This window comes from Oncorhynchus clarkii, chromosome 25 (genome assembly GCF_045791955.1).
Source record: "Oncorhynchus clarkii lewisi isolate Uvic-CL-2024 chromosome 25, UVic_Ocla_1.0, whole genome shotgun sequence".
Classification (NCBI taxonomy): Eukaryota; Metazoa; Chordata; class Actinopteri; order Salmoniformes; family Salmonidae; genus Oncorhynchus; species Oncorhynchus clarkii.
This window is the reverse complement of record NC_092171.1, coordinates 11,516,366-11,542,895: the sequence shown is the minus strand read 5'-3', so window position 1 is coordinate 11,542,895 and position 26,530 is coordinate 11,516,366. Positions and strand designations below refer to the sequence as shown.

At 44.1% G+C, this 26,530-nt stretch overlaps 1 protein-coding gene across 3 annotated transcripts in view; it reads left to right on the top strand.

Annotated features, from left to right (window-relative positions):
- Window positions 1–11,330: 11,330 nt before the first annotated feature.
- Window positions 11,331–26,530, top strand: part of LOC139383907 (spermatogenesis associated 17) — a 60,668-nt gene continuing 45,468 nt past the window's right edge. For 2 of the 3 annotated variants that reach the window (XM_071128511.1, XM_071128512.1), the window contains exons 1-7: window positions 11,331–11,544; window positions 11,850–11,939; window positions 12,885–12,966; window positions 14,213–14,263; window positions 17,532–17,635; window positions 22,897–23,020; window positions 24,841–25,050. In XM_071128511.1, coding sequence (XP_070984612.1) covers window positions 11,477–11,544; window positions 11,850–11,939; window positions 12,885–12,966; window positions 14,213–14,263; window positions 17,532–17,635; window positions 22,897–23,020; window positions 24,841–25,050 — 729 coding nt within the window. In that variant the 5' untranslated portion in view covers window positions 11,331–11,476. The remainder of the gene's footprint in view (window positions 11,545–11,849; window positions 11,940–12,884; window positions 12,967–14,212; window positions 14,264–17,531; window positions 17,636–22,896; window positions 23,021–24,840; window positions 25,051–26,530) is intronic. The other variant, XM_071128513.1, reaches the window with a different exon arrangement.

Sequence of the window (26,530 nt, the reverse complement as noted above, 5' to 3'; positions counted from 1 at the left end):
CAGACAGCAGGACAGTTACTGTACCAGAGACTGACAGACAGACAGCAGGATAGTTACTGTACCAGAGACTGACAGACAGACTGACAGCAGGACAGTTACTGTACCAGAGACTGACAGACAGACAGCAGGAGAGTTATGTACCAGAGACTGGCAGACAGACAGCAGGAGAGTTACTGTACCAGATACTGGCAGACAGACAGCAGGGCAGTTACTGTACCAGAGACTGACAGACAGACAGACAGACAGCAGGAGAGTTACTGTACCAGAGACTGACAGACAGACAGCAGGAGAGTTAATGTACCAGAGACTGACAGACAGACAGCAGGACAGTTACTGTACCAGAGACTGACAGACAGACAGACAGACAGACAGACAGACAGACAGACAGACAGACAGCAGGAGAGTTAATGTACCAGAGACTGACAGACAGACAGACAGCAGGACAGTTACTGTACCAGAGACTGACAGACAGATAGCAGGAGAGTTAATGTACCAGAGACTGACAGACAGACAGACAGCAGGACAGTTACTGTACCAGAGACTGACAGACAGACAGCAGGACAGTTACTGTACCAGGGACTGACAGACAGACAGACAGACAGCAGGAGACTTAATGTACCAGAGACTGACAGACAGACAGCAGGAGAGTTAATGTACCAGAGACTGACAGACAGACAGCAGGACAGTTATGTACCAGAGACTTACAGACAGCAGGACAGTTATGTACCAAAGACTGACAGACAGCAGGACAGTTACTGTACCAGAGACTGACAGACAGACAGACAGACAGCAGGAAAGTTACTGTACCAGAGACTGACAGACAGACAGCAGGAGAGTTACTGTACCAGAGACTGACAGACAGACAGCAGAACAGTTACTGTACCAGAGACTGACAGACTGACAGACAGACAGACAGACAGACAGACAGACAGACAGCAGGAGAGTTACTGTACCAGAGACTGACAGACAGACAGACAGACAGACAGACAGACAGACAGACAGCAGGACAGTTATGTACCAGAGACTGACAGACAGACAGCAGGACAGTTACTGTACCAGAGACTGACAGACAGACAGACAGACAGACAGACAGACAGACAGACAGCAGGACAGTTATGTACCAGAGACTGACAGACAGACAGCAGGACAGTTACTGTACCAGAGACTGACAGACAGACAGACAGACAGCAGGAGAGTTAATGTACCAGAGACTGACAGACAGACAGACAGCAGGACAGTTACTGTACCAGAGACTGACAGACAGACAGACAGACAGACAGACAGACAGACAGACAGCAGGACAGTTATGTACCAGAGACTGACAGACAGACAGCAGGACAGTTACTGTACCAGAGACTGACAGACAGACAGACAGACAGCAGGAGAGTTACTGTACCAGAGACTGACAGACAGACAGCAGGAGAGTTACTGTACCAGAGACTGACAGACAGACAGACAGCAGGACAGTTACTGTACCAGAGACTGACAGACAGACAGACAGACAGACAGACAGACAGACAGACAGCAGGACAGTTATGTACCAGAGACTGACAGACAGACAGCAGGACAGTTACTGTACCAGAGACTGACAGACAGACAGACAGACAGCAGGAGAGTTAATGTACCAAAGACTGACAGACAGACAGCAGGAGAGTTAATGTACCAGAGACTGACAGACAGACAGACAGCAGGACAGTTACTGTACCAGAGACTGACAGACAGACAGACAGCAGGACAGTTACTGTACCAGAGACTGACAGACAGACAGCAGGACAGTTACTGTACCAGAGACTGACAGACAGACAGACAGACAGCAGGAGACTTAATGTACCAGAGACTGACAGACAGACAGCAGGATAGTTAATGCACCAGAGACTGACAGACAGACAGACATCAGGACAGTTATGTACCAGAGACTTACAGACAGCAGGACAGTTATGTACCAAAGACTGACAGACAGCAGGACAGTTACCGTACCAGAGACTGACAGACTGACAGACAGACAGACAGACAGACAGACAGACAGACAGCAGGAGAGTTACTGTACCAGAGACTGACAGACAGACAGACAGCAGGAGAGTTACTGTACCAGAGACTGACAGACAGACAGCAGGAGAGTTACTGTACCAGAGACTGACAGACAGACAGACAGACAGCAGGACAGTTACTGTACCAGAGACTGACAGACAGACAGACAGAAGGACAGTTACTGTACCAGAGACTGACAGACAGACAGACAGCAGGACAGTTATGTACCAGAGACTGACAGACAGACAGCAGGACAGTTACTGTACCAGAGACTGACAGACAGACAGACATATAGACAACAGGACAGTTATGTACCAGAGACTTACAGACAGCAGGCCATTTATGTACCAAAGACTGACAGACAGCAGGAGAGTTACAGTACCAGAGACTGACAGACAGACAACAGGAGAGGTACTGTACCAGAGACTGACAGACAGACAACAGGAGAGGTATTGTACCAGAGACTGACAGACAGACAGCAGGAGAGTTACTGTACCAGAGACTGGCAGACAGACAGCCAGCCAGACAGCCAGACAGACAGACAGCAGGACAAAGGAGTATAAATACCACAACAGATGGCAGACCAACTCTATTTTACCAGTAGTCTTCCGCTGTTGATTCGTCTCAATAAATGAATCTTCCTGATCAATAATGTGTGTTAATTCCCTCCCATCTCCTCCCTAAACACTCATAACTCACTCCCGTCAGCCCCAGTCAGCTCCTTGTACAAGATTAGGTGAGGCTGATCATAGACGCTGATATAAGCTCAGTTTGTGTTTGCCTCCTAATGGTTAAAGTTAAGATTTGGGGAGAGTGATTTAACTTGTCCCTGGAGTAAACTGATACTAGTTGTGTGATGTATTTGAAGGTAAACTGGTAGAACTAGTACACTTTCAGAAAAAAGGTTTTCAAACGGGTTCTTCAGCTGTCTCCATAGGGCAGGGGTGTCAAACTCATTCCACGGAGGGCCGAGTGTCTGACAATTTGTATTTTTTCCTTTCAATTAAGACCTACACAACCAGGTGAGGGGAGTGCCTTACTAATTAGTGATCTTAATTCACCAATCAAGTACAAAGGTGGAGTAAAATCCCAGCAGACATTCGGCCCTCCGTGGAATGAGTTTGACACATGTGCCATAGAACCCTATGAGGAAAGGGTTTTACATGGAAACCCAAAATAGTTCTACCTGGAACCAAAAGGTTTATACCTGGAACCAAAAAGGGTTCTTCAAAGGGTTGTCCTATGAGGACAGCCAAATAACCATTTTAGGATCTAGATAGCACCTTTTTGTGTAGTGTAGTGGAGTGCTATTTGTAGGTAAACCAGAAGCACTAGTAGTGTTATTTATTTGTAGGTAAACCAGCAGCACTAGTAGTGTTATTTATTTGTAGGTAAACAAGCAGCACTCATATTGTTATTTATTTGTAGGTAAACCAGCAGCACTAGTAGTGTTATTTATTTGTAGGTAAACCAGCAGCACTAGTAGTGTTATTTATTTGTAGGTAAACAAGCAGCACTAGTAGTGTTATTTATTTGTAGGTAAACAAGCAGCACTCATATTGTTATTTATTTGTAGGTAAACAAGCAGCACTAGTAGTGTTATTTATTTGTAGGTTAACCAGCAGCACTAGTAGTGTTATTTATTTGTAGGTAAACCAGCAGCACTAGTAGTGTTATTTATTTGTAGGTAAACAAGCAGCACTAGTAGTGTTATTTATTTGTAGGTAAACAAGCAGCACTCATATTGTTATTTATTTGTAGGTAAACAAGCAGCACTAGTAGTGTTATTTATTTGTAGGTAAACCAGCAGCACTAGTAGTGTTATTTATTTGTAGGTAAACAAGCAGCACTCATATTGTTATTTATTTGTAGGTAAACCAGCAGCACTAGTAGTGTTATTTATTTGTAGGTAAACCAGCAGCACTAGTAGTGTTATTTATTTGTAGGTAAACCAGCAGCACTCATAGTGTTATTTATTTGTAGGTAAACCAGCAGCACTAGTAGTGTTATTTATTTGTAGGTAAACCAGCAGCACTAGTAGTGTTAGTTATTTGTAAGTAAACCAGCAGCACTAGTAGTGTTAGTTATTTGTAGGTAAACCAGCAGCACTAGTAGTGTTAGTTATTTGTAGGTAAACCAGCAGCACTAGTAGTGTTATTTATTTGTAGGTAAACAAGCAGCACTCATATTGTTATTTATTTGTAGGTAAACCAGCAGCACTAGTAGTGTTATTTATTTGTAGGTAAACCAGCAGCACTAGTAGTGTTATTTATTTGTAGGTAAACCAGCAGCACTAGTAGTGTTATTTATTTGTAGGTAAACCAGCAGCACTAGTAGTGTTATTTATTTGTAGGTAAACCAGCAGCACTAGTAGTGTTATTTATTTGTAGGTAAACCAGCAGCACTAGTAGTGTTATTTATTTGTAGCATCCGTAATTAAGGTTTGGTCTTAGAGGGAGGGGGCCGACATCTGTTTTCTTCCTGCACAATTAGCATAATTAATTAACATTAATCAATCCAAACAAATTATTTTTTAACACCTAGAATAAATCACGGGGCATCTTTCTCACCACTGGCCCAGTCTGCTGAGAACAGGCTCATTGATCAACAACAAATGAGACAACGCACCGCAATGAGCCGTATTGTATTCCTGCATCTGAAGCACACCCCGATCATTAGTCAGACAAAACAGATGGATGGAGGGGTAGAGCGAGCAGTCTTCTCCTCTTTTTCCTCTCTTCCCTTCTCCGTCTGTCCCTCACCTCGTCACAAACACACTTTTAGGTGATAGAACCGCTAAATATGCTAATGCTAGGAGAGGGGAGGAAAGGTCAAAAAAGCATTTTCCCGGTTAAAATGATAAACACTATTGAACGTGCACATGCACGCACGCACGCACACACGCGCACACAGAGCCACATAACCACGAGCACACTCATACCAATAAACATAGATTCCAATGTGTGGTGAGGGGTTTATGAAGAGACATGGAGAGGCCTGTGGGGAATCCAGCCCCACACAGGGTGCTATATTGCTGCCAGCTTCCTGCTAGTCCGATGGGTTAATCACAGAGGCAAGGGGAAAGGTGCTATCTGCTCCACACACTGCCACTTTTATTGATTCCATTTACACCCCGAACGCCGCCATGACACTCCTTTAACTATTAAATTGGCCCAAAATAGATTTTTCCATTTTACGCTGCAGAGACAGGGAAAACATTAGAGCAGAACCCAAGTGATAGAAACGTATCAAAAAACAGATGAACAAACATTGGGGAAGATTTATTACCAGCGTTTTTTAATAAATGGGAGGAGGATGAATTGATTTTGGTTGGAGGTATAAGCAACAATTTATTGGGTGGGAAGAAGCATTATTTTCCGATTGTTATCAAGCTACAGTAAAACTGATTTGTGCCCTATTGCGTTTTATGGATAAAACGGCAGAGGAACCTCCGATGATTTAGATGGAATGTATTAATCAGAGGCAGCCACTGTTAACCATACATCTAGAACTAAAGAAGGGCTCTGACATGTCATTCTGCCTGGCTATTTTGGCGGCTCCATCTCCCTGCCTTTCCGCGCCGGCGGGGACACGCTCCTTTTTAATGTTATGAGGCTTCAAGTAGCTTTTAGTCATCCATGTGGTAAATAAGTGGGGATTAGGGCTGTTTATTGTTTTCCTGCCCCTGTAGCGGTGCCAATCCTTCACACGGCTACCATTGTGACCTCCAGTGACTCTCTGCGACAGAGGCTTGTCTTTAGTCTGTACACCAGCTCTCTCATTGTCAAGACAACACTCCCGCAGAAAGAGAACCTTCAGTATAGATGCAATAGCTACGCATTGTTTTCGATGCTGCCGTCAATAGTTGTGGCAACATTTTGACCATCATGGATTTCAGAGAGGATCCTTGCCTTGTAGAAAGGAGCAGGGCGATTTCAAATAGGACATACCATACAGGACCCTTCTAGATGACAAATAATCCAGGTATAACCCACAGAAAGAGAGCAAGAGAGGAGCAAAACATTTCGGACTGGTTTCCCGAACCCAGATAAATAAACCTACTCCTGGACTAAACTAAGCATGCTCAATGGAGGATCTCATAATGGCCATTCATGGGAGGAATTGCCCATTACATTAAGACCAGGGGTCCCCCAGACCTAGACACATTATTAAAGGGCAAAAAAACACTGCCACATTGGCCTAATATGGAGAAACCCAGAGCTCTCTAAAGCAAAACGTACGGTAAACAATGACAAACTGTTTGGCCAGGGCAGAGGACAGAAACCCCTTTAGCACCAAAAATAGGAAGTAAATAACCTCCCTACAGAAACAGAAAGGGCTATGCAGTGTGACTGTGTGAGTTTATTTGAGTTGATTTGATAGTTAGATTGGAGAAGTTTTCCCTGGTAATGGTGTTTTATGCTGTGTGTGTTAGTTAGGCCTGCCTGGTGTGATTGGGGTTGAGAAAGCTAATCTATCAGGGGCAATAGACTCCCTACAGGCCAGCGGAGGGGGGGAGGAAAGGAGAGAGGGAGGGCGGAGGGTGGGAAGGAGAGAGGGGGGACGGAGGGAGAGTGAGGGGGAAAGGGGGAGGGAGAGAGAGAGAAAATCAGGGAAAGCAGAGAGGGACGGACAGAACGACAAATTCTCTGGAAAGTGCTCGAACAGGACAGACGCTGGGGCAAACACCTGCACACATATTACACATGATAAAACAATCACAGACATATGCTGGGGCAACAACGCTGCTGAGGTAAAGATACACCCACACACACACACACACACACACACACACACACACACACACACACACACACACACACACACACACACACACACACACACACACACACACACACACACACACACACACACACACACACACACACACACACACACAGAAATGGGATCAGGGGCCTAGGTACCTCACGGCTGAACCATATCCACAGAGGCCTAGAGAGGGCAAGGGTCAAGGTCTTTACGAGGAACCAAACCTCCGCTTTGAAATATAGACACACACACACTCTCTCTCTCTCTCTCTCTCTGTGCCATAAAAGATGGATTGCAGTGCTGACTGGGGATCGCACAGATTAGGTTCAATTCCCAGCAATTATAGTCTGTTTCAGGAAATGAACTGCTAATACTGCTCTGAGCACTGCTAATACACACCAGTTCAAAATACTTTGCTGTTACTGGAGAAAATAATCTGAGATTATAGAATTTGACATTATAACATAAAATAAAGCCAATCTAAAGAAAATGGAATTAGAAGTGATGTGACACACACACACACACAATCATAAAGTGCCAACACAAACACAAACCCAAGCCTGCACGCACACGAACACACACACATGCACACTGATGGACAAACAGCGCTCTCTTAGCAAGCTAACAAGAGAGGAAGACAGACAGGCCAGTGTGTGTGTGTACGTGTTTGAGTGTATGTATGCAAACCTGTTTGTGTGTGTGTCCTTGTGTGTGTGTCAGTTCTGATTGCTCATGACTTCATTAATCTCTGCACCGCGGTTATGATTAGCTTTCCCAGCTACGCTAGAGGACGTCCAACCCCTCACCTGACAGGGCGGTGGCACAGGAGCACACACACACACACACACACACACACACAGGTCTATGGTCGTCGCTGCCATGATCCCCAATTAGTCCTGGCAGAGAGAAATGGAGGGCTGCCACGAGAGATGCAACCGCCTGCCACGGCTACACTGGGGATGGATGGATGAAGGGATGGAAAAGAGAAGAGAAAAGAGGGAGACACGTAACCCTGTAGCCATGTAGACTGGCTACTGTTATTGGTGTTTTGTTGTCTGTGTTGCCGCCTTTGTTCAGGCCCCGGCTTTTAATGTTCTAATACAGACACCCTGCCATTACAGAGAGAGAGAGAGAGAGAGAGAGAGCAGAGAGAGAGAGATAGAGTGAGAGAGTAGGAGAGGGCAGAGAGAGAGGGAGGCAGATAGAGAGCATGAGAGAGGGGAGTGGAAGGAACAGACAGAGAGAAAATATCAAAAGAGAGAACAATTGATTTCTGAATCATAAAATGATATAGAGGGAAGGCAGGCAGTGGTGGCTCAGATGGAAGCTATAAGCCTGGTGGTGATCAGAGCAGGATAAGATTATTCATTTTCTCTTCGGTCCGCTGCAGAGTCAGGCCGCGCAAATATCTCTTTTCCATTAACCACCCAGGGTATTATTTTGGCCACATAAAGCCAGTCTGCTTGTGATGAAGAGAGGGAGGGAGGGAAGGATGAGGGGGATAGAGGGTCAGTGGAGACTGGAGGGAGACTTAGACAGCAGTCATGCGTCTCTCCTCTCCTCTCATTTCCTCTCTTCTCCTCTGCTTGGCTCTGCTCTCCCATCCGCTCCTCTGTTAAATTTGATACAGTGAGTGACACAGTGATACAGTGAGTGACACAGTGATACAGTGTGACCCCTCAGCTCGGGGAAACCTCAATCAGTAGCCGACAGCCTTTTTTTGCAGACATCAAATGCAGGATCCCCCGATCTCCTATTATTGCTACCAAGAAAAATAAAAGGGAGGGAGGGAGGGTGGGAGAATGTCTAGAGTCACTTGGATGATGATGGGGTGTTCACGAGTGGGGAGGAGGCAGAGAAATAATTGTGTGTGTGTGTGTGTGTGGTGATGAATTTCCCGCTGTGACGGTGGGGCCGGCAGCAGCGAATGTCCTTCTGAGTGGGACACACACACACAAACACACACAAACACACACACACATAAACACACTGAGGATCATCATCAGACCTGCATGGTGGCGGCCATCTTAACAGATCACCCCTGTCTGCACGCACTCCGCCACAAATAATGGCAAAACAACCCAACATTAAACTATTTTAAACAATACCCAATTCATTACCCCCCCCCCACCTCCTCTATGGGCAATGGTGAGCTAATAAAGATATCCTTTTTATTTTACTCCGCCGGCAAAATCACACTTTTTATCCATTAGTAGGATATTAGGGTGAGTTGAAGGGAGGGATGAGAGAAAGAGAGATACAGAGAGAGAGAGAGAGGTTCAAATTGGTCTAAAAGCATTGGGAAAGAATGGAAAACTAGAGGTATAAAAAAAAAGTCATAATGGATTTCAATTAGGTGATCCCTGGGATGTGAGGGATGCCTAGCCACATGGATTAATGTGCTGCAGGCAGATGTTTAACAATGGTAGTCTGGTCCTGGAGAGAGCACTCCATCCACCACACCCCATGCCCCCTGGAACACACACACACACACAGTCTGCAGACAGACAGTGAGCACTGGGGTGGGGAGGGGGAGCAATGAGCTGTGTGAGAGTGTTTGGCCGCGTGTGTGTCTGTGTATGCGTGCACACACTTGTTTATGTGTATGGTCGTATGTGTGTGAACGTGTGTGTGTGTGTGTGCGCCGTGTCTGTCTGTGCGTGGGTGCATATGAGAATGCGTGCACTTATGTGTGTGTGTGTGTGTGTATGCCTGCATGTGTTTACCAGCTATATGAGCAACCCTGGCCCCAGCCCTTGTGGCCCTCATTAAGAGACAATGGGCAGGAAGGAGGATGAGTGTTCTGGCTGTGAGAGGTGACCAGAGGATTGGTAAATGACATGCACAATGTGGCCCTAGCCTGGAGCTGGCTATTTCATCTGCCTTACCTCAGTAAAGACCACGGCTTACACACACAGGCCTAATGCAGGCCTACGGCACAGTGGGCAAAATTAAGTGTATATGGGTTAGTTGATAAGTAATATGAAAAATAATTGTATAACGTTAGAACAATATAATATATAAAGATATGTGTGCCTGTGTGTAATTGGGCACATGGCTGTATTCACACTGTTTGGGGAGGTGTTGAGGTGTGTGTCTGCATCTCCGGCGGTCTCAATCTGGGCAGAAGTGGGTCACCTGGCGCCGTGTAAACAGCCTGCCTCTCCACAGCCTCTCCAGGTGACACCTCATCAACGTGCGCCAGGAGTGATGGCTTACACCCGTCTGCCTTGTCAAAACAACACTTCCAGGGCAATTACCAGGGTGGCCAGCCCACTGCAGCCCCCGATGGATGGGCCTGGCTGCCATGGGGTCACCCTTCTCCCCATAACTCTACCGGCCAGCACCACAGTGGAGGGACAGCAAATTGGCCTGCGTCTTTCCGCTTGCTGAGCCCGTCCTCGCTGGTTATCTGTATTGCAGGAAGGGAGGGAGGGAGGGAGTGAGGGAGGGAGGAAGCTGGCGGATGGACACCTTGCCTCTATTGCCAAGGCAGAATATTTGACGTGTGGATAGGAGGGAAAGAGGGGAGGGAGGGATGGAAAGGGGGGAAGAATAAACTGATAACTCTGTGATGAGGGGCGATAACGTCGGGATGGGAGCAGGCTGAGAGTTGGTGAGCACTGACAGATCAATCGTCACTCCGACATTCTGCATCCTGGGATCTGTCAGCATTTAAAACGAGGGAAAGAGAGTGGAGCCGAGAGAGAGAGAGAGAGAGAGGGAGAGAGAGAAGGAGAAGGGGAACGTGACCAAGAAGAGGCGCTCTCCACAGAGGTAGATGTTCAGCGGCTCAATGTGGTGATTGAAAACCGTCAAAACACTGACAGACTGTAGAGAACAGAATAAGTATGACTTCGTAGCTGCCTGCAGTCCTCCATTTTCAGTGTTGGCCTAAATGCTTGTTGTGAGCCAGGCAGCTCAATGGCAAATAGTTGAAGTTCACTAAAGAGTGTTTTGCTAGAAAGATTATATTCCAGCTGTTTTTATGCATCTTATTTTTCTCGATCCATTTTGTAAAATGTCAATTGAACTGCCTACCGCTATCACCGTGCTGTAGACCTAAATAAAACACCTGACTTCATCTAAAATATGTTGTACAGCACCTTCCTTTGCCATGTGACATGTGACTTTCTCACAGCAGGTAAATATAGGTATTATATAATAATAATATAGTATTATGTTAGTAATTTAAGTCAGATACAGTAAATAATCCATCAATTTACCTTCATTTTTCTTGCGGTAAATATAATTGATAAAACATATTATTTGAAAAACACAGGTAACCTACACAATGCTTGCAATATTCAGATAATAGATAACTATCATTTTCATATAACGTTCAAATGCACTTCCCCCATCTGATACAATTCGCTGGGCAAAGGCTACAAGTCAGAGCAAATTGCAAGGGTGGAAAAATAAATGCACACACAACAGCGTCCTCTAGTAATACACAGGTCCACGAATGTTTTTTTTCCTGTGCTTATTCAGCCAAACAATGGCCAGACTACCTTACAAGTTGGCTTCTATCGAGAAGAGAAAAACATTTGACAATCGCCCGGTGCCCATAACTTTCCCACCCCCATAGTAGAGACGCGCAAAACGAAAAAGGAAACACGGTTGTCTCTCTCGTTGTCAAGGGAACATGTAAACTCTTGCGTCTCGTTCCGGAGAGAGCATGGCTAGTTTGGTCAGGTTGCAGAATGAGATCGAACGAATTAAAGAAGAATATTTCACCAGAAACAGGTAACGTTCATGCAGCAGTTGCAGCATGCACATTTAACTTGTCACCAACACCCTGTAACACGGTGAACTATTTCTAACAGTGCCTGGCGTAACTGTTTTAAAGTTGAGAGGGGGAAAAAAAGTAGCTACTGTAGCTAGCTTACATTAGCTAGCTACTGTACCGGTAGCTAGCTAGTCAGGCAGCTTTGCTTACAGCAACAACAACTACAGCGGATGCCTTTTATAGTATGATGAACAGACATCTGACTTGGTTGAACCATGCATGCTCGTACATTTCTGCATTTGCTGTGTTGGCGTGAGTCTAGGATAGCCGAGGAGAACAGACAGAGAGAGAACGAAGCAGCCATCCTAATACAGAGTTGGTTCAGGGGATGCCAGGTGCGGGCCTACCTCCGGTAAGAGATGTGTGTGGGAGTTTAAAAATAGCTCATTTTGTTGCAAAAGGGTTTTTCCTTGTACATAAATTAACGTTGACATTGTAACAATAATTATAACACAAACTCCTAATTTCATCCCCCGAACCATACCTATTTTCACGCGTGCAATTTCAAAGAATGAATACACACCTAATTTGTAGTATTCTTTATCAAAACACTGCACCTTTTCTTCACTCCCAAATAAAAATTGACCTTCAGCCGCATTACCCTGAGAAGAACCCCCACCCCCCAAAACCTAAATGATCACTTTACAGTATGAAATGACCCCCTCTTGGTGTTATAGAGATGTGCAAATGGCTGAGGGAAATAAAGGCCTATTCCACTCTCTGCCTTGTACTGTGACCCTAACACCATTTTGCAGGGTCAGCTGACAAACCTCCAGACTGCAGGTTAATTCAGATTACTTTAGTTAATTGATCAATGTGTTAAGTGGCTAATTAGCCACATTTTGAGCTTCTTAAGTGCAACTCCCGGGTTACCATATCCCCCCTATAAGCATTGATTTTCTGGGCATATAAATGGCCTTTTGGAAATTGATGGCCTCGTTGAGGCTGGAATCGCAGTAGACTTGTATTTAGAGTATGTTTGATGATGAATACAAATGTCTGCTTGCTCTGGGAGCCATGATCGCTGGACATAATTGAAAAGCCTTAAGTAAAGGTTGCTGTGCATTGTCCTGTGTGCAGGGGGGTGGACTATCTCTTATCGTGACCTTTCAACTCAACCAAAATACAGATTTGTACATATATCTTTCCCTTTCCTTTTTTCTGCAGATTATCGGCAAGTCGAAATACTAGTCCACATACTCTACATAGTATATCCCATATTGTCTTATACCAATACATTAATCTCTTCATATTTCTTCTTTATAAAAGCATATGTTTTCATAACCATTTCTCCCAGTCACCTACACAGGAAGGCCACCATTATTCAGAAGATATGGCGAGGATTCACAGCAAGGGCACATTTCAGACAAATGGTGAAGGTACGTTAGCCGCTGAAATGCTACGGATATATTGATTATGTTATGATAGCATACATTAAAATTCAATTGCTATATTCAGAAGCCGCAACTCTGACCTGAAGACATATAATTCACCTATTACACATTTGGAAATTAGCACTTAGGAATACGAAGTCATATGGTATGGAATTGCGGCTCTATCGCTTCTGGAATGCATAAACGAGAGAGGAAGAGGGTAAAGAGGGAGGGATGGTGGGAGGGTTTAGATTAGCTCCAACTGCTTCTTAATTGAACAGATTGTTGATACAAAATCCAATCCCCACTGCTCTCACGAATAATTTTCTCTGGATTGAGTTTTGTAAACAAATCACAACAGCTATTTATCACCTCCTAAATTGACTGTTTGGTAAAGCACAACTGCCAGGCACATTTGGGAAGCGTTCACAAGCTGGAATCTGGGGATAAACCCTGATTTAATGTTAGGTAAAGGACATGTCACCAGACACACACAGTATCTGAAAAATAAAACAGAATCTCATTGAATCTCTCAAAATGACCAAAACAACGTTTTATGAGTTCAGACTTTGCAGAGTTATTATACATGACTCAAAACCAACACCCTTATTTTCCCCTCTGAACTCTCATCTCCGCATTTGGCCAAACTTCCTCTCGTCTTTCACGTCTTTGTCTTCCTCCCTGAGCGTTCCCTCTTTCTTATGTCGTTATTAAAAAGAGACATGTTTGAGATATGAATTCCTTTTATATAGTTCTCTCAAGTTTGCTCCTGTCAATGTGCCCCCAGTGGTCTGGGCACAGCGGAACGAGGCGTGAGGCGAGCCGTGTGAATATTCTGGCCTTTGTTAGTCTATCCTGGCTGGAGCGTCATTGGTTATCAAACCCGGCGGAGAGCGCTGGACCATCATACATCTCCATTAGCTCCCAGCTTGACTACCATACATTTTCTTGGCCTTGTCTGCATTATGCATTAAGAGAGGAGCCCCGTCCCCTCAATACAAAGTCTGACTTATACCTCCCTCTCCCTCGACACACACACACACAGACACAAGCTTGCACGTGCACGCACACACACTCTTTCCCTCTCTCTCTCTCTCTCTCTCTCTCTCTCTCTCTCTCTCTCTCCGTGGTGTCTATGAGACGTATTATGTATAAGGTATAAAGACTTCTTTATCTCCGGGCTGCTCAGGACAGATCAGAGAGCCTGGATAAGGCGACAGAGATGTAACGCTGTCTCTCCTTTTGTTCACAGGCCGCATATTTTATCATGAAGATGAATTTCTACCACGAGATGTCCGTCAGGGTAAATATCACACTGTCTGTTTTAGCAAATGGAGAGTCCCCTGGTCTCACAATGTGATCCCCACGAATAGTTCTGCGGTGCTGCTTCATTTCACCACCAGTGTCTCTGTCCCTATGGGGGGGGGGTACTTCTACCTATATACCATACAGGAATTGATTCTAATGGAATGTTATCAGTATTCATTTGCATTGGATGGGCAAAATTATTATTACATTTAGTCTAGATTTTAATACGCAGTTTTGATCAGACAATCCTATTTAAATTAAATTCAGGTTTTTTTCCGGATCAAAAAGGGTCTTAGGTGGTGGGTGTGGCAGGGGTGTTGCAGGGGCGTGGCAGGGGCGTGGCAGGGGACGCGGTCGTCCCGTCGGCGCTGCTGAATCTTAGAGAACATTTTGGACACCTCCATTTTAGCGGTGCAGCGACATTTTAGCATTTTTGAGCCGATTCACTGCAATTCGACACATTTCTCTACTAAAGGTAGACTCAGCGATTTTGACGTAGATGCAGAAAGTAAACGGTATAGTGGGTCAATTTACGCAAACAACTAAGAGCGTTGAAACGCGAGGCTCAACTTCTCTGCTGTTTTGGTGCCCTGCTTACCACGCTGTGAACAGCATGAAGCGAACTTGTGCACAACCACAGATACTGCGTGACTGTATGGGAGCCTTGGCAACGTCATTTCGCTGAGTCTACCATTAAGCTGAGACAAATTTGAGAAGTTTTAAAGCAAATTTCCTGCAATTCTATTTTGCCATGCAGCTGAGAGAAAATGTTGTGGCTTTAAAGCTTATTTCCAGCAATTATGTGTTATTTTGCTCAAACATAATAAGAAAATCTATACTGCTAAATTCATTGTTTTTGGAATTTTCAATTGTCTAGCTTTTATCTTGGTAATTGTTACTTATCAAAGATTATATTCTTAAAAAATATATAGGTCCATTATCTTTTCTACATACTTTAAATGTGGTTTCAGTCATTTAAAGTAACGTTGAAAGCATTTTTCCATCCCGAAAATGAATTAACACTGTTTGGACTTGGGCGACCCAAAAAAACACTTAGGCCCAAGGATTTCAATGGCAGAAAAATCTCTGAAATTATATTATACCCTTTTGCACAGGTATTTATGATGAAACTAAATTGAATAGTTTTACTCAGTTATGCTAAACCAGTCAGGAGAGAAGTTAGCATGTTTAACCTTATTATTAGCATTTTAAGCTAAGCTGTGACAAATATCTGATTTAAAAACTTTTCTGCTGGCTTTTCCTCTAGAGCAGATCTCTCTGTCACGGCCCATATCGTCATAAGTCCCATTTGACCAGTTTAACAACTCCTACCACACAACCTATAAATCAAAAGCCTTTGCATTTGAGTGACGCTTTGGCACTTTTATGCGAGGATATCGCATTGAAACCTTATATTTTACAATTCCATATAGCCGCTCTGTTCCACCCCAAGTGAAATTGTTAAAGATTTTTTTATAAGCCCACAAAATTCTATGCTTTATTGAAGAAGGGCATATTACCAGTGAGTTGTTTGGACATTCGCTGAAACCACTGAAATTTGAGGAAAAGTTTTATGACAGACAGTTATCCAAACACATAAAGAAGTCCAGGCCCGGTGTTTTAGTCAGGCTCATGTTACATGCAGCCATCTGGGTCTGACCAAGTGCCTGAGGTCACGGGGCCAAAGGTTAAAGGTCATGTCGGCACTTAGAGGAGAACAGAAGCTTGGCAGCAGGATAGACCTGCTTTACTACTCCTGTAAAACATGTCATACGGTCAGGACTCTGAAGGGATGTCAAAATCTGATCAAATAAAACATTTTTAAAAAAGGAAGGATTATTGTAAAAATGGTTGTTGTGAAATGCTGGGCGGTCTTGAAAGGTCTAAGCATTTCATTCAAATTATACAAAATGTTATCCTCAAATGAAACAAATAGGGCCTCGTGCTAATGTTTTGGTTTTAATTTATATTTGTTTCTTTCAACAACAACAAAAATGTTTTCCGTAACTACACGATTGTATTTGTAAGTGGGAAGATTTCAACTGTACATGTACTGTACACTGCTGACCATATCAGCAACTCTCATATTCGAGTTGTTTTCTTCTCCACCTTCTTACATCACCATGAAGTCGGGTTTAAACCTGGTCGAATCAATTCCAAGGAATCACCAGCCCACCAACTGATGAGAGGGATCTAGAAGAAACAAGCGACAGTGACACCAACATGTAGTACAATCATGTTTACTGAGATGCTGTTTTAGAATCATCTACATTGAAAATGTTGTGACATTTTCATGGGTAGTGTGTCCAACCCACCGGAGTGAAGACGCAATTTTTAAAAGGGCCCACTGAAAAAGCTGCATGCACAAGTGTAGTGAACTTTGGACAACCAGTATGTTGTGTGTGATAAACTCAGTCTCTCACTCTGCGTGTGTGTGTGTGTGTGAAGGACATATCCACCCACCGCCTCTCATTGACCAGAAAAAAAAGATACAATCATCTCTGAATCCCCTTGTGGCACTTCCTTTTCAATCAATTTTTATTCTAGTCCTTTTTCTTCCTCTTCCTCCGATGTCTTTATCATCGTCGCTCTAGCGGAGGCTAATGTATTAGCACGTTAATAGAAAACAGTGTTTACAAGAGGCCCGAGACTTTTGATTAGATTTAACCCGGCCAATATGCATCATTGATTTCACTAGTCAAAAAAAGGTCAACAAGAACTTTGAGTTGCGAGCCGGGCAATTACTTTATTTAAAATGATCTATTGACTGCGGATCAATCGCAATTCTCATTTTGGTCTTATTTATTTTTCTCCTGGCTCCCCTCTTCTGATAATTCTTCTACCTGCTATTGTTTAATCTTTTAATTAGAGTGAAGGACATCCACTCCCCTCTGTTTAGAGATCTGGCCCCAGCTTAGGGGCACACTCGTTGTGTGTGGGTGTTTGCGTGTGTGCGTCCATACCGTGCATGCGTACGTGTGTGTGTGTGTGTGTGGGTGTATGTGTGGGTGTTTGCGTGTGTGCGTCCACACCGTGCATGCGTACGTGTGTGTGTGTGTGTGTGTGTCAAGTCAAACTGACATAAATGCAAGGGACCTCTAAAGCAAGTGTTGCCAGTCCAGTTTGCACAAAGTTGTATTTTATACCAACAACAACCGTTGTAGTGATGTTGACACTAAAATTGTCAGTTCGGTCCCATCCCATCTAACTAGTGGATTGTTAAGTTAACTATAGATGTGTGTTGCTGTGTTTTTCTCCGACAGATACAGCAGAGGTGGAGAGGTTACTGCGTGAGGAAATACAACCATAACTACTACGCACGCAAGAGATACATGGAGGGACTGGCCCGCAAAAACAAACAGATTAGGTACTATACATTAACAGGACTGATGGAAGCCTATAGTCTATAGTAGGTAACATACCAGAGATATTAACAGAGATAAATAGTCTGTGTCGAGCTATGTACTATACAAATGTCTCTGGTGAGTTCTCTCTCCCTTTTTCAGTCGATTCAGTACATACCCAATTATGTATTCATTATTCCAGTTTGAATATTTATTTCGGAGGATAAGTTGTAGGGTATTGGAATAGATGTGTTTTCTTTACAGAGTGCTACATCACTCTTCCTATTGGCCAGTCTTTGTCGTGTGAAAGAAAGTCTGAGAAGGTCTGGGTGTTATGTTAATGTGTATCGTGGCACCAGGAGACTCCTATTAGTTAACATGGAGCAGACTTTATGCTTAACAGGAATTCACTCTGGGTGCTTGGGCAGAGATGAATTGATCTGATTAATCTAGAGGCGGAGAGTATGATCGCTATACATGTGTACCGGTAACCTGAAGGAGAAAAAAAAGGATTCAGAAGTGCCTTGGGTGGCCAGCGAACGACGTGACAAAATAAAAAAAATGTGCCTGTGATTTTTTTCAGCGAGAGCTCTGTCATTAATAAAACATGCTAGGCTCCAGGGGCCGAAAAAGATGCCATCGTTTATTTTATACAGTAAAGAAAAAATGTACGTTTAAGTCACATTTTTTATGTCGCTAATATATTTTCGTGGGGGGGGTAAAAATATCTTAAGGCTTCAGCTAAAATTAAATGTAAATTTGTTAAGTGCTCGTCGGATCACTGACTCCCCCCTCCCTCCAGAGGTAGGCAGGCCTGGTGAGAAGTAATGAGGTTTGTCACCTCTGAGTTGTGTCACCTCAGACACCTGCACAGCTACAGCAGACCTAGGTTATACTGGTATGTGTGCCACGGGATAGCTAGGGACATGATGGGTACGATAGAACCTGGTTACATTTGCATTTTCATGACGTCTCTGTAAGATTCTAGCACGACAACCCACACGTCACCTGTCATCTTTATGAGCATTTGTTAGTCCTCAAACACAGTGGTTCTGTGGTGTTGAGAGGGTAACACAAACACCAGGTAGGTGACAGTTGTGACGTTTAACCTGGAAGCCTGCTTCCCCGTTTAAGGTATAGGACACACAAAATGACCAAATACGTAGAGATTTCAATTAGGCCTGTTCCCCTATATTCAGCCTCGGTATTTACCAGTATTTATCTGGACTCATAGGCCAAATATGATCTGATTCATAGACCAAATAGGTTGTTGGGAGGCAGACTATGTGTTGTGATAAACTGGCTGTGGGTGAGAGTGGATGAGAGTGGATGAGATGGTTGTGGGTAATGTGGGAGATATCGGTGAGAGTCAGGACAATGTTGCCATCTCAATGTTTTCCTGTCTATCATTCCCAGAGACACACACACACACACACGGCCATTGAGCCCCTCCTCTCTGGCTGCTCCTCTCCATGGAGAGGTCGTCCTCTCGCCAGTTAATCACTTGTTTATTTAGTGCTTCTGGGGCGCGATCAATTAACGCAGCGCCACGTTTATTTAAAATATCCTTTCTGTGTTCGCCAGGGCCCCTCGGATCTCACACTGCCCGATCACTCACCCCGCAAAGGTCCGCTTTTTAATCCGCCTCTCCCTCCCTCCCACCATCCCTCCACCCCTCTGTCTGTCCGCTGCATAAATTATTCAAAGTTTTACTAATGGCTCCCATTTAGTGCAGGCCGACTGGCCTGGCATGCCAATGACGGGAGACGGCCCGACGGGAGGACCATCTCTTTCTCTCTCTCTCTCTCTTTCTTCCTGCTCCTCACTGACGGATCTCCCCATACAAAACCATCTGTGTCATTTCATTAACCGCACCGCCCGACGCTCTCTCTCTCTCTCCCTCCTTCCCGCTCTCCCCCTGGCCGGGGTTCACCATGTTAGCGTGTCCATCTTCATGGAGCTGTCCCCTCCTGCATAGCCTAATGAAGTCAGGACCTCTCGGCACCACTGTAATTCAAGCGACTAGAGTTGGTGCAACACAACAATTTATCACTTGTCAGGAAGACACTTAAAGTTGTGCTGCTTAATAAGGGCATCCTGCGAGCCTGGGCAATTAGGAGGGAGCCGTTTGCATATTTACTAAATGCGGAGTGTCATTGCCACCACGGCCTGTTGCCTGCATGAATTATTATTCTATCTGCAATAAACAGCTGGGTAATTATTACTGCCATAATCAGATAAATTCTCTCTGTAATGTTCTAACGTGGCAAAATCTTTTAACTCATCGCGGGCTGAGGGAAATTTATGGACTCGGAGTGGTGAGGCTGAGGGATTTTACTCTCTGTGTCGCGTCCCGGTTCTCGGCTCAAGGACATCCATGAAAGGAGATCTGGGAGGACCGGTCCTCCAGTTAGCTCATACACACTTCCTGACTCTACACCAGGGGTGTAGAGGAGGTCACGTACACACTGGCTTTGATTGGAGGGTTTTGTCTCTGTGTGAAAAGCCTGTTGCTCTCCAGTTCAGTCACTGACTCGTTAGGAAGTACCTCGCTTACAGGAAGGAAAGTGATGAAAAAAATATTGCTTTTGGTTGTCATCACTTTTTTGGGTTTTTTCAGTTTTTTGGGGGGTTTGTTTTTTTTGTTGAAGTTGACACCTCATCCTGGAAATCCTCTGTTTCTTCTTGTTACAGGAAGGAATCTGTTGAGTAAACAAACCTGGTTAACTTCTGTTTTGTGATTCTATATAATTGTATATAATTGTAGTAAACTTGTCCTGTTGATGGTGATGATGTTGTGTGTCCTCTGCCGTGGTAGGGTTAAAGGTTGGTCAGGGTTGAGGCCTGCTCTATTAGAGGTCATAGGTCAGAGGTCAATATATCGAGTCAGACACTGGAAGTTAATGGACTGCTGAATATTCCCTCCCTGCCAGCTATTGAATTATTTAATTGGAACAATTAAAACAGCCAATCGGCTTGTACGGTCATTAAATATTTAGGAGAGCCAATTAGCTGCTCCGGTGTTGGCCTGGAGGCCGGACGGGCCGGCCTGCTACCCCACCCCGCTACCCCACAATGCACCAGGCTATGATTTCCCCATCACCCCACTCTACCCGTACCCAGCTCTATGCCCCGAGATTTTAAATATAGGTAAAGCAGCTGTATGCATGTCTTTATCCTGTAATACACTGTCATCATCGTCATTGTTTCAACAGGGGCAACAGAACAGCTGCTGGGATCTGACGTGTACAACATGAAAAGGAGATTTGTGTTCCAATACGGATCCAACACTGTTGATTTAGAAATGTTTTCATTGAAGTAGTATTTCCTTGACATCCTATTCGACCCTTTAAACAGGTTAAATGTTGCGAGCAGTATTTTGTAAATGAGTTGTATGTATACTCATATGTTATATTTAATGACCTGTTTTTTGTTTATATGCTTTGTAATTGATATACATATACGAAAAGGCCTATATGATTTTACAATGAAAATGTTCCCTGTTTCATCAAATCACGTCAAGCTTTATTTAAAGCACATTGAACAGTCTCGACATGTACACAAGACATACAAAAACAAAGATGAACCATGTCTAACAGACAAGTACAAATTCTCATAAAAGACAGATTTGTAAGAATATATCACAAATATCTAGACCATCTAGTACAACTACGTTATTGTACACTCTGACCACTGTAATATTTCTCTCCTATCTGATTTTGCTTTCCCTAATTGCTAACTATCATTAATGTGCTTCGACAGTTTAAGTTGAGCACGAGACAACTTTCCTAAAAGAGAGGTCAACCCCTAGAAAAGTGTTCCGCCTAACTTCTGCCCAGCTTCGACTGAACTTCTCTCCTGTGTGAGTTGAGTGTTGAGGACACGGAAAGGTCACGCGTGTTGGGCTGCTCCCGTGCTCCTCCCAACCCCCCCCCCCCCCCCCCCCCCCCCCCCCCACCTCCCCATGACCATCAGAAGTAATGAGGGTTGTATGTTCTCCTGCTCAGCCGTGACACAGATCGAGGTCCCTTCAGCCGTTACAAATCTGTTTGGCTTTTGTCCACTACACCGCAATTAATAATAAACCTGGGATATAGGGAGGCAAAGGTCACCGACACAGCCACCAGCATACAGCGATGCGCGCACACACACACACACACACTAACACACACCGGTGGCCGGAGACGGCGGAAAAAGAGGGGAGAGAAACCTGAAACAGACTGTCCCACAACTTCATCTTTTCACATTAATAAGCAATTTCCCCTTCACCAGGTGGCCAAATGGGGGCCACGCTACTCTGCATATTTCATTTATTTTGTCATTTAATCTTGTGTGGAGGGAGGAATGAAAATGCTGCGACGCACAGGGAAATGGTGGTGATTTTTAAATGTCAATACGGCGGTGTGTGTAACCTTACGTTAGGACGGTATGAATATTCTCCTTTGTGAGCACATAATTGAAAACTGAGAGCAGCTTGGGAACGAAAGCCTGATGAGCAATGGTTACCTTTTTTTTCCTCTCGCTTTCTGATGAATTGGATGGGCTTTTCTTTTAGTCTAATGTCTTTGTGCGTTTGCGTGTGTGTGTGTGTGTGTGGGCGCGCGCGCATTGTCATGTCCGTTTTGTGTGTGCGCCTGTTTGACTGCGTTGTGTTTGCGTGCGCGCGTGTGTATGTTTTAGTAATTGTTTCCGATTCCCCTTAAGTTATTACCCCACACAGTAACAGTGTGTGATTGTAAAATGAGATTGCGTATGGGCTTTTAATGTGTCCCATTTAGACAGCTCGGATAGCAGATGTCATGGAGCGCCCTGGCTATACTGATGGAATATATTCATCATCCCACGGCCTGGCACACTGACGGCTTCACTCTCTCTCTCTCTTCATCTCTCTCGCTCCCTCCCTCTCTCTCCCTCTCTCTCTCCCTCTCTTTCTCTTACTCTCTCTACCCCTCTCTCGCTCTCTTTCTCTCTCTTACTCTCCCCCCCGCCCCCCTCTCTCTCTCTCTCTCTCTCAGCCCTGATTGGAGTCATTAAGCATGTGTTTCCTGCTAGAGGAGAGATCAGGGATTCACTTGTAGCAAGAAACTCCCTGATCCCTGATCACTGTGTACTCAGTCTTTCTCCCTCACACACATCTGCGCACGCACGCACACACACACACACAAAACACACACACACTCAAGTGGGTAAATGGTCACTAAACAAACTGCAAACAATATTTTCTCTGTGTGTGTGTGTGTGTGTGTGTGTGTGTGTGTGTGTGTGTGTGTGTGTGTGTGTGTAGGAGGGATCTGGAGGAGTTTTCAGAGTTCCAGAGGAGAGAGAGGGAGCGTATGGCCATGGAGAGAGAGGAGCAGGAGAAGAATGTCCAGGCTCAGAGGATGCACTTCCTACTCAGCACAAAGCAGGTACACACACACACACTGGATTCAGAGAGCCATGCGGACAGCCACTGCCACTGACAAGCCTTCATGTTCCTTTTAGCGGGGGTGGCATTGGCAGTAATTGAGATGGGGATGTATAATTTAGGGGGCACGTCCAGTAGTGTGTGTGTGTGTGTGTGTGTGTGTGTGTGTGTGTGTGTGTGTGTGTGTGTGTGTGTGTGTGTGTGTGTGTGTGTGTGTGTGTGTGTGTGTGTGTGTGTGTGTGTGTGTGTGTGTGCTGTAGGTATCTGCTGAGTGGGAGGTTTACACGGCTGCTCTTTCTCCTGGCACCCCGGTGTGCTCATAATGAAGATGAAGTAGTGTGTTGCTGGTCAGTGGGTGTGGGTGGGTGTGTCTCCACCAGGTAGTCATTTCCTTGGTGCCTGTACACTCTTTTCGTCGTCATCATCTTTCCAGCAGATTCTGTGTCTGTCCGCCTGTCCACTTACCGGTCCAGCTTCCATCATCACCCCCACTCCGGTAAAGGGAGGTTCACACAGGCGTCATGACAAACGTTGCCCGGGAATCATTGGGTTTGAAAAGGACCGGAACTGTGACATTTGACCGAAGCTGTTAAAGATTGGGCATAAAAGAGGCTGATTGTGAGAGAGATGGTGAACGAGAGAATGGCGCTGGGCTGTGCGTATGGCGGGAGAGAGGAGAAGGAAAGAGAGTGGAAGAGAGATGAACAAAGAAGTGGAAGAGTATAAAAAAAAAAGTGAATGTCTCTCTGTGGCACTGCGCTGTGGACACGGTGGGAGAGAGAGAGTAGAAGGAAATAGCTATAAGAAAATGAGAGGGAAGAGAGAGAGTAGAAGGAAATAGCTATAAGAAAATGAGAGTGAAGAGAGAGAGAATGTTAAGTGTCTCTGGGTGGTAGTGGGCTGTGCATATGTTTGCGGGACTCCTTTCCTCTCCACTGTCTGACCTTGTCACCAGGAAATGGATGGGTCTCCCACAGTTCATCCTTAACGCCAGCCACTCCGCTGGACACAAGTGGCCGCTCTGACATAGATTTACTTCCCCTGTTCAGGGGGTCAACATCATTGCTCTTCCCCAGCTCAGCGCGGTGGCCAGTCGGGGTGGGTTCACAGTGTGTTACCCCCTGCTACGATGCTACACCACCCTTCAAGTCCCTCTACCCACAGTGGCCAGAAACTAGCAGCTACATGCAAGCACAGACACACACACACATTCCACCCTGCCCTGTCCCTCTTCAGTGGCCAGGCAACAGTAGTAGCACCAAGGCAGTCCCACTCCTAGTCTGGCCTAAAAAAGGAAGTTATTAGCATATATAGTAGTTAGCTAGCAGAGCTCCTCAAAGCTTTGGTCTCCTAATTAAAGCAGAGCAGTGGATCAGTCCGATGTGAAATAATTATTATTTCCCTGTCTGTCTGTCTGTGACCAATCTCTCTATTTGAAGGGATGCAAGTCTGAGGCTAGGGCTTGGACAATACTTTCTTAGTCTGTGTGAATTTACATTGGCCCTGTGTCGGAGTTATAGCTGGAGTGGCCAACTCTAATCCCGGAGGGACACTGTGCGTGCAGGCTTTTGTTCTTGCTCAGCATTAACACACTAGCAAACAGTCATTTCTTACAAAACATTTAATCACTCTCTTTTCCTCATATGTCCAGTGTAACTGGTACAACTACTGTAAAGCGTAAGTAATGGCTGGTGTATGGCAAAGTGTTAAAAAAAAGTTCCTGTTTATTCTCCCATGCTGTATTTGTAGATAATGCATTGCTTACAGGATACTGTACATTCCCTGTCTTTCCCTTCACTCTATCCTGTTCTGCCTCTGTAGTGCCCTGGAGTATTCAACTCTCCATTCAGACCTGGGCCAGATGAGATGGAGCTGAGGCTCCGGAGGACCAAGCCCCTGCCACCCAGAAACATTCCCAGGGACAGAGCCTCTCTCCTGGGTAACACCAGCCCCTCATCCCCCTCCTTTCTCGGAGTCCCTAGAGCCTTTGGAGCCAAGCCCCTGCCTCCCATTCCCAGCAAGAAACCACAAGTGAGACATACTCAGCAATGAAAGGAAAGAGAAATATCATTGCACTATATTCCCAGTCTAGTAGTGTTATTAGTAAAAGTATAGCAGTCAAGTACCAGTATAGTACCAGTATAGTTGTCTTATTAGTACCCTTATAGTACCAGAATAGTACCAGTATAGTTGTCTTATTAGTATCATTATAGTACCAGTATAGTACCAGTATGGTTGTCATATTAGTATCATTATAGCACCAGTATAGTTGTCTTATTAGTATCATTATAGTATAGCAGTTATAGTAACAGTATAGCAGTAACAAGCAAAACACTATATTAGTAACAGCATTGGTACAGTATGGTTGTCATATTAGTATCATTATAGCACCAGTATAGTTGTCTTATTAGTATCATTATAGTACCAGTATAGTCTTATTAGTAACAGTATAGCAGTTATAGTAACAGTATAGCAGTAACAAGCAAAACACTGGTTATATTAGTAACAGCATTGGTACCAGTATAGTAATCGTATTAGTATCTTAGTATCAGTATAGCAGTCTTACTAGTAACATTATTAGTACCAGTATATCATTCTTATTAGTAACAGTATTAGTACCAGTATATCAGTCTTACTAGTAACAGTATTAGTACCAGTATATCAGTCTTACTAGTAACAGTATTAGTACCAGTATATCATTCTTACTAGTAACAGTATTAGTACCAGTATATCAGTCTTATTAGTAACAGTATTAGTATCAGTATATCAGTCTTATTAGTAACAGTATCAGTACTGTTATAGCAATCTTAGCAGTAACAGTATTAGTAGCAGTATAGTAATCGTATTAGTAACTTAGTAGCAGTATAGTAATCGTATTAGTAACTTAGTAGCAGTATATCAGTCTTACTAGTAACAGTATTAGTACCAGTCTAGTATAGTATAGTACTGGATTAGTATCATAGTAGCAGTATAGTAATCGTATTAGTAACCTAGTAGCAGTATAGTAATCATATTAATAACTTAGTATCAGTATAGTAATCATATTAGTAACTTAGTATCAGTATAGTAATCATATTAGTAACTTAGTATCAGTATAGTAATCATATTAGTAACTTAGTATCAGTATAGTAATCGTATTAATAACTTAGTAGCAGTATAGTAATCATATTAGTTACTTAGTAGCAGTATAGTAATCATATTAGAAACGTAGTAGCAGTATAACAGTCCTAATAGTAACAGTATTAGTACCAGTATAGCATTCTTTCTAGTTTAGTTTGTTTGCACAAATATAAGGACAGTTTGTAACAGTAAAAACAACAACAGTATGTGCAAGAGGGGAAAAAGTAAATCACACAGATTCCGCAGTGTGGACAAACAAACAATCAAATCAAAACTAGACGCAAAAGAGATAAAGGAATAGAACATCTAAACAGACAGTCAAGTCTGGGGTGTAGAACTGTGATGGACAGTATGTGCCTTTTTAAACAACGACAGGGACAGCTTGGCAGAA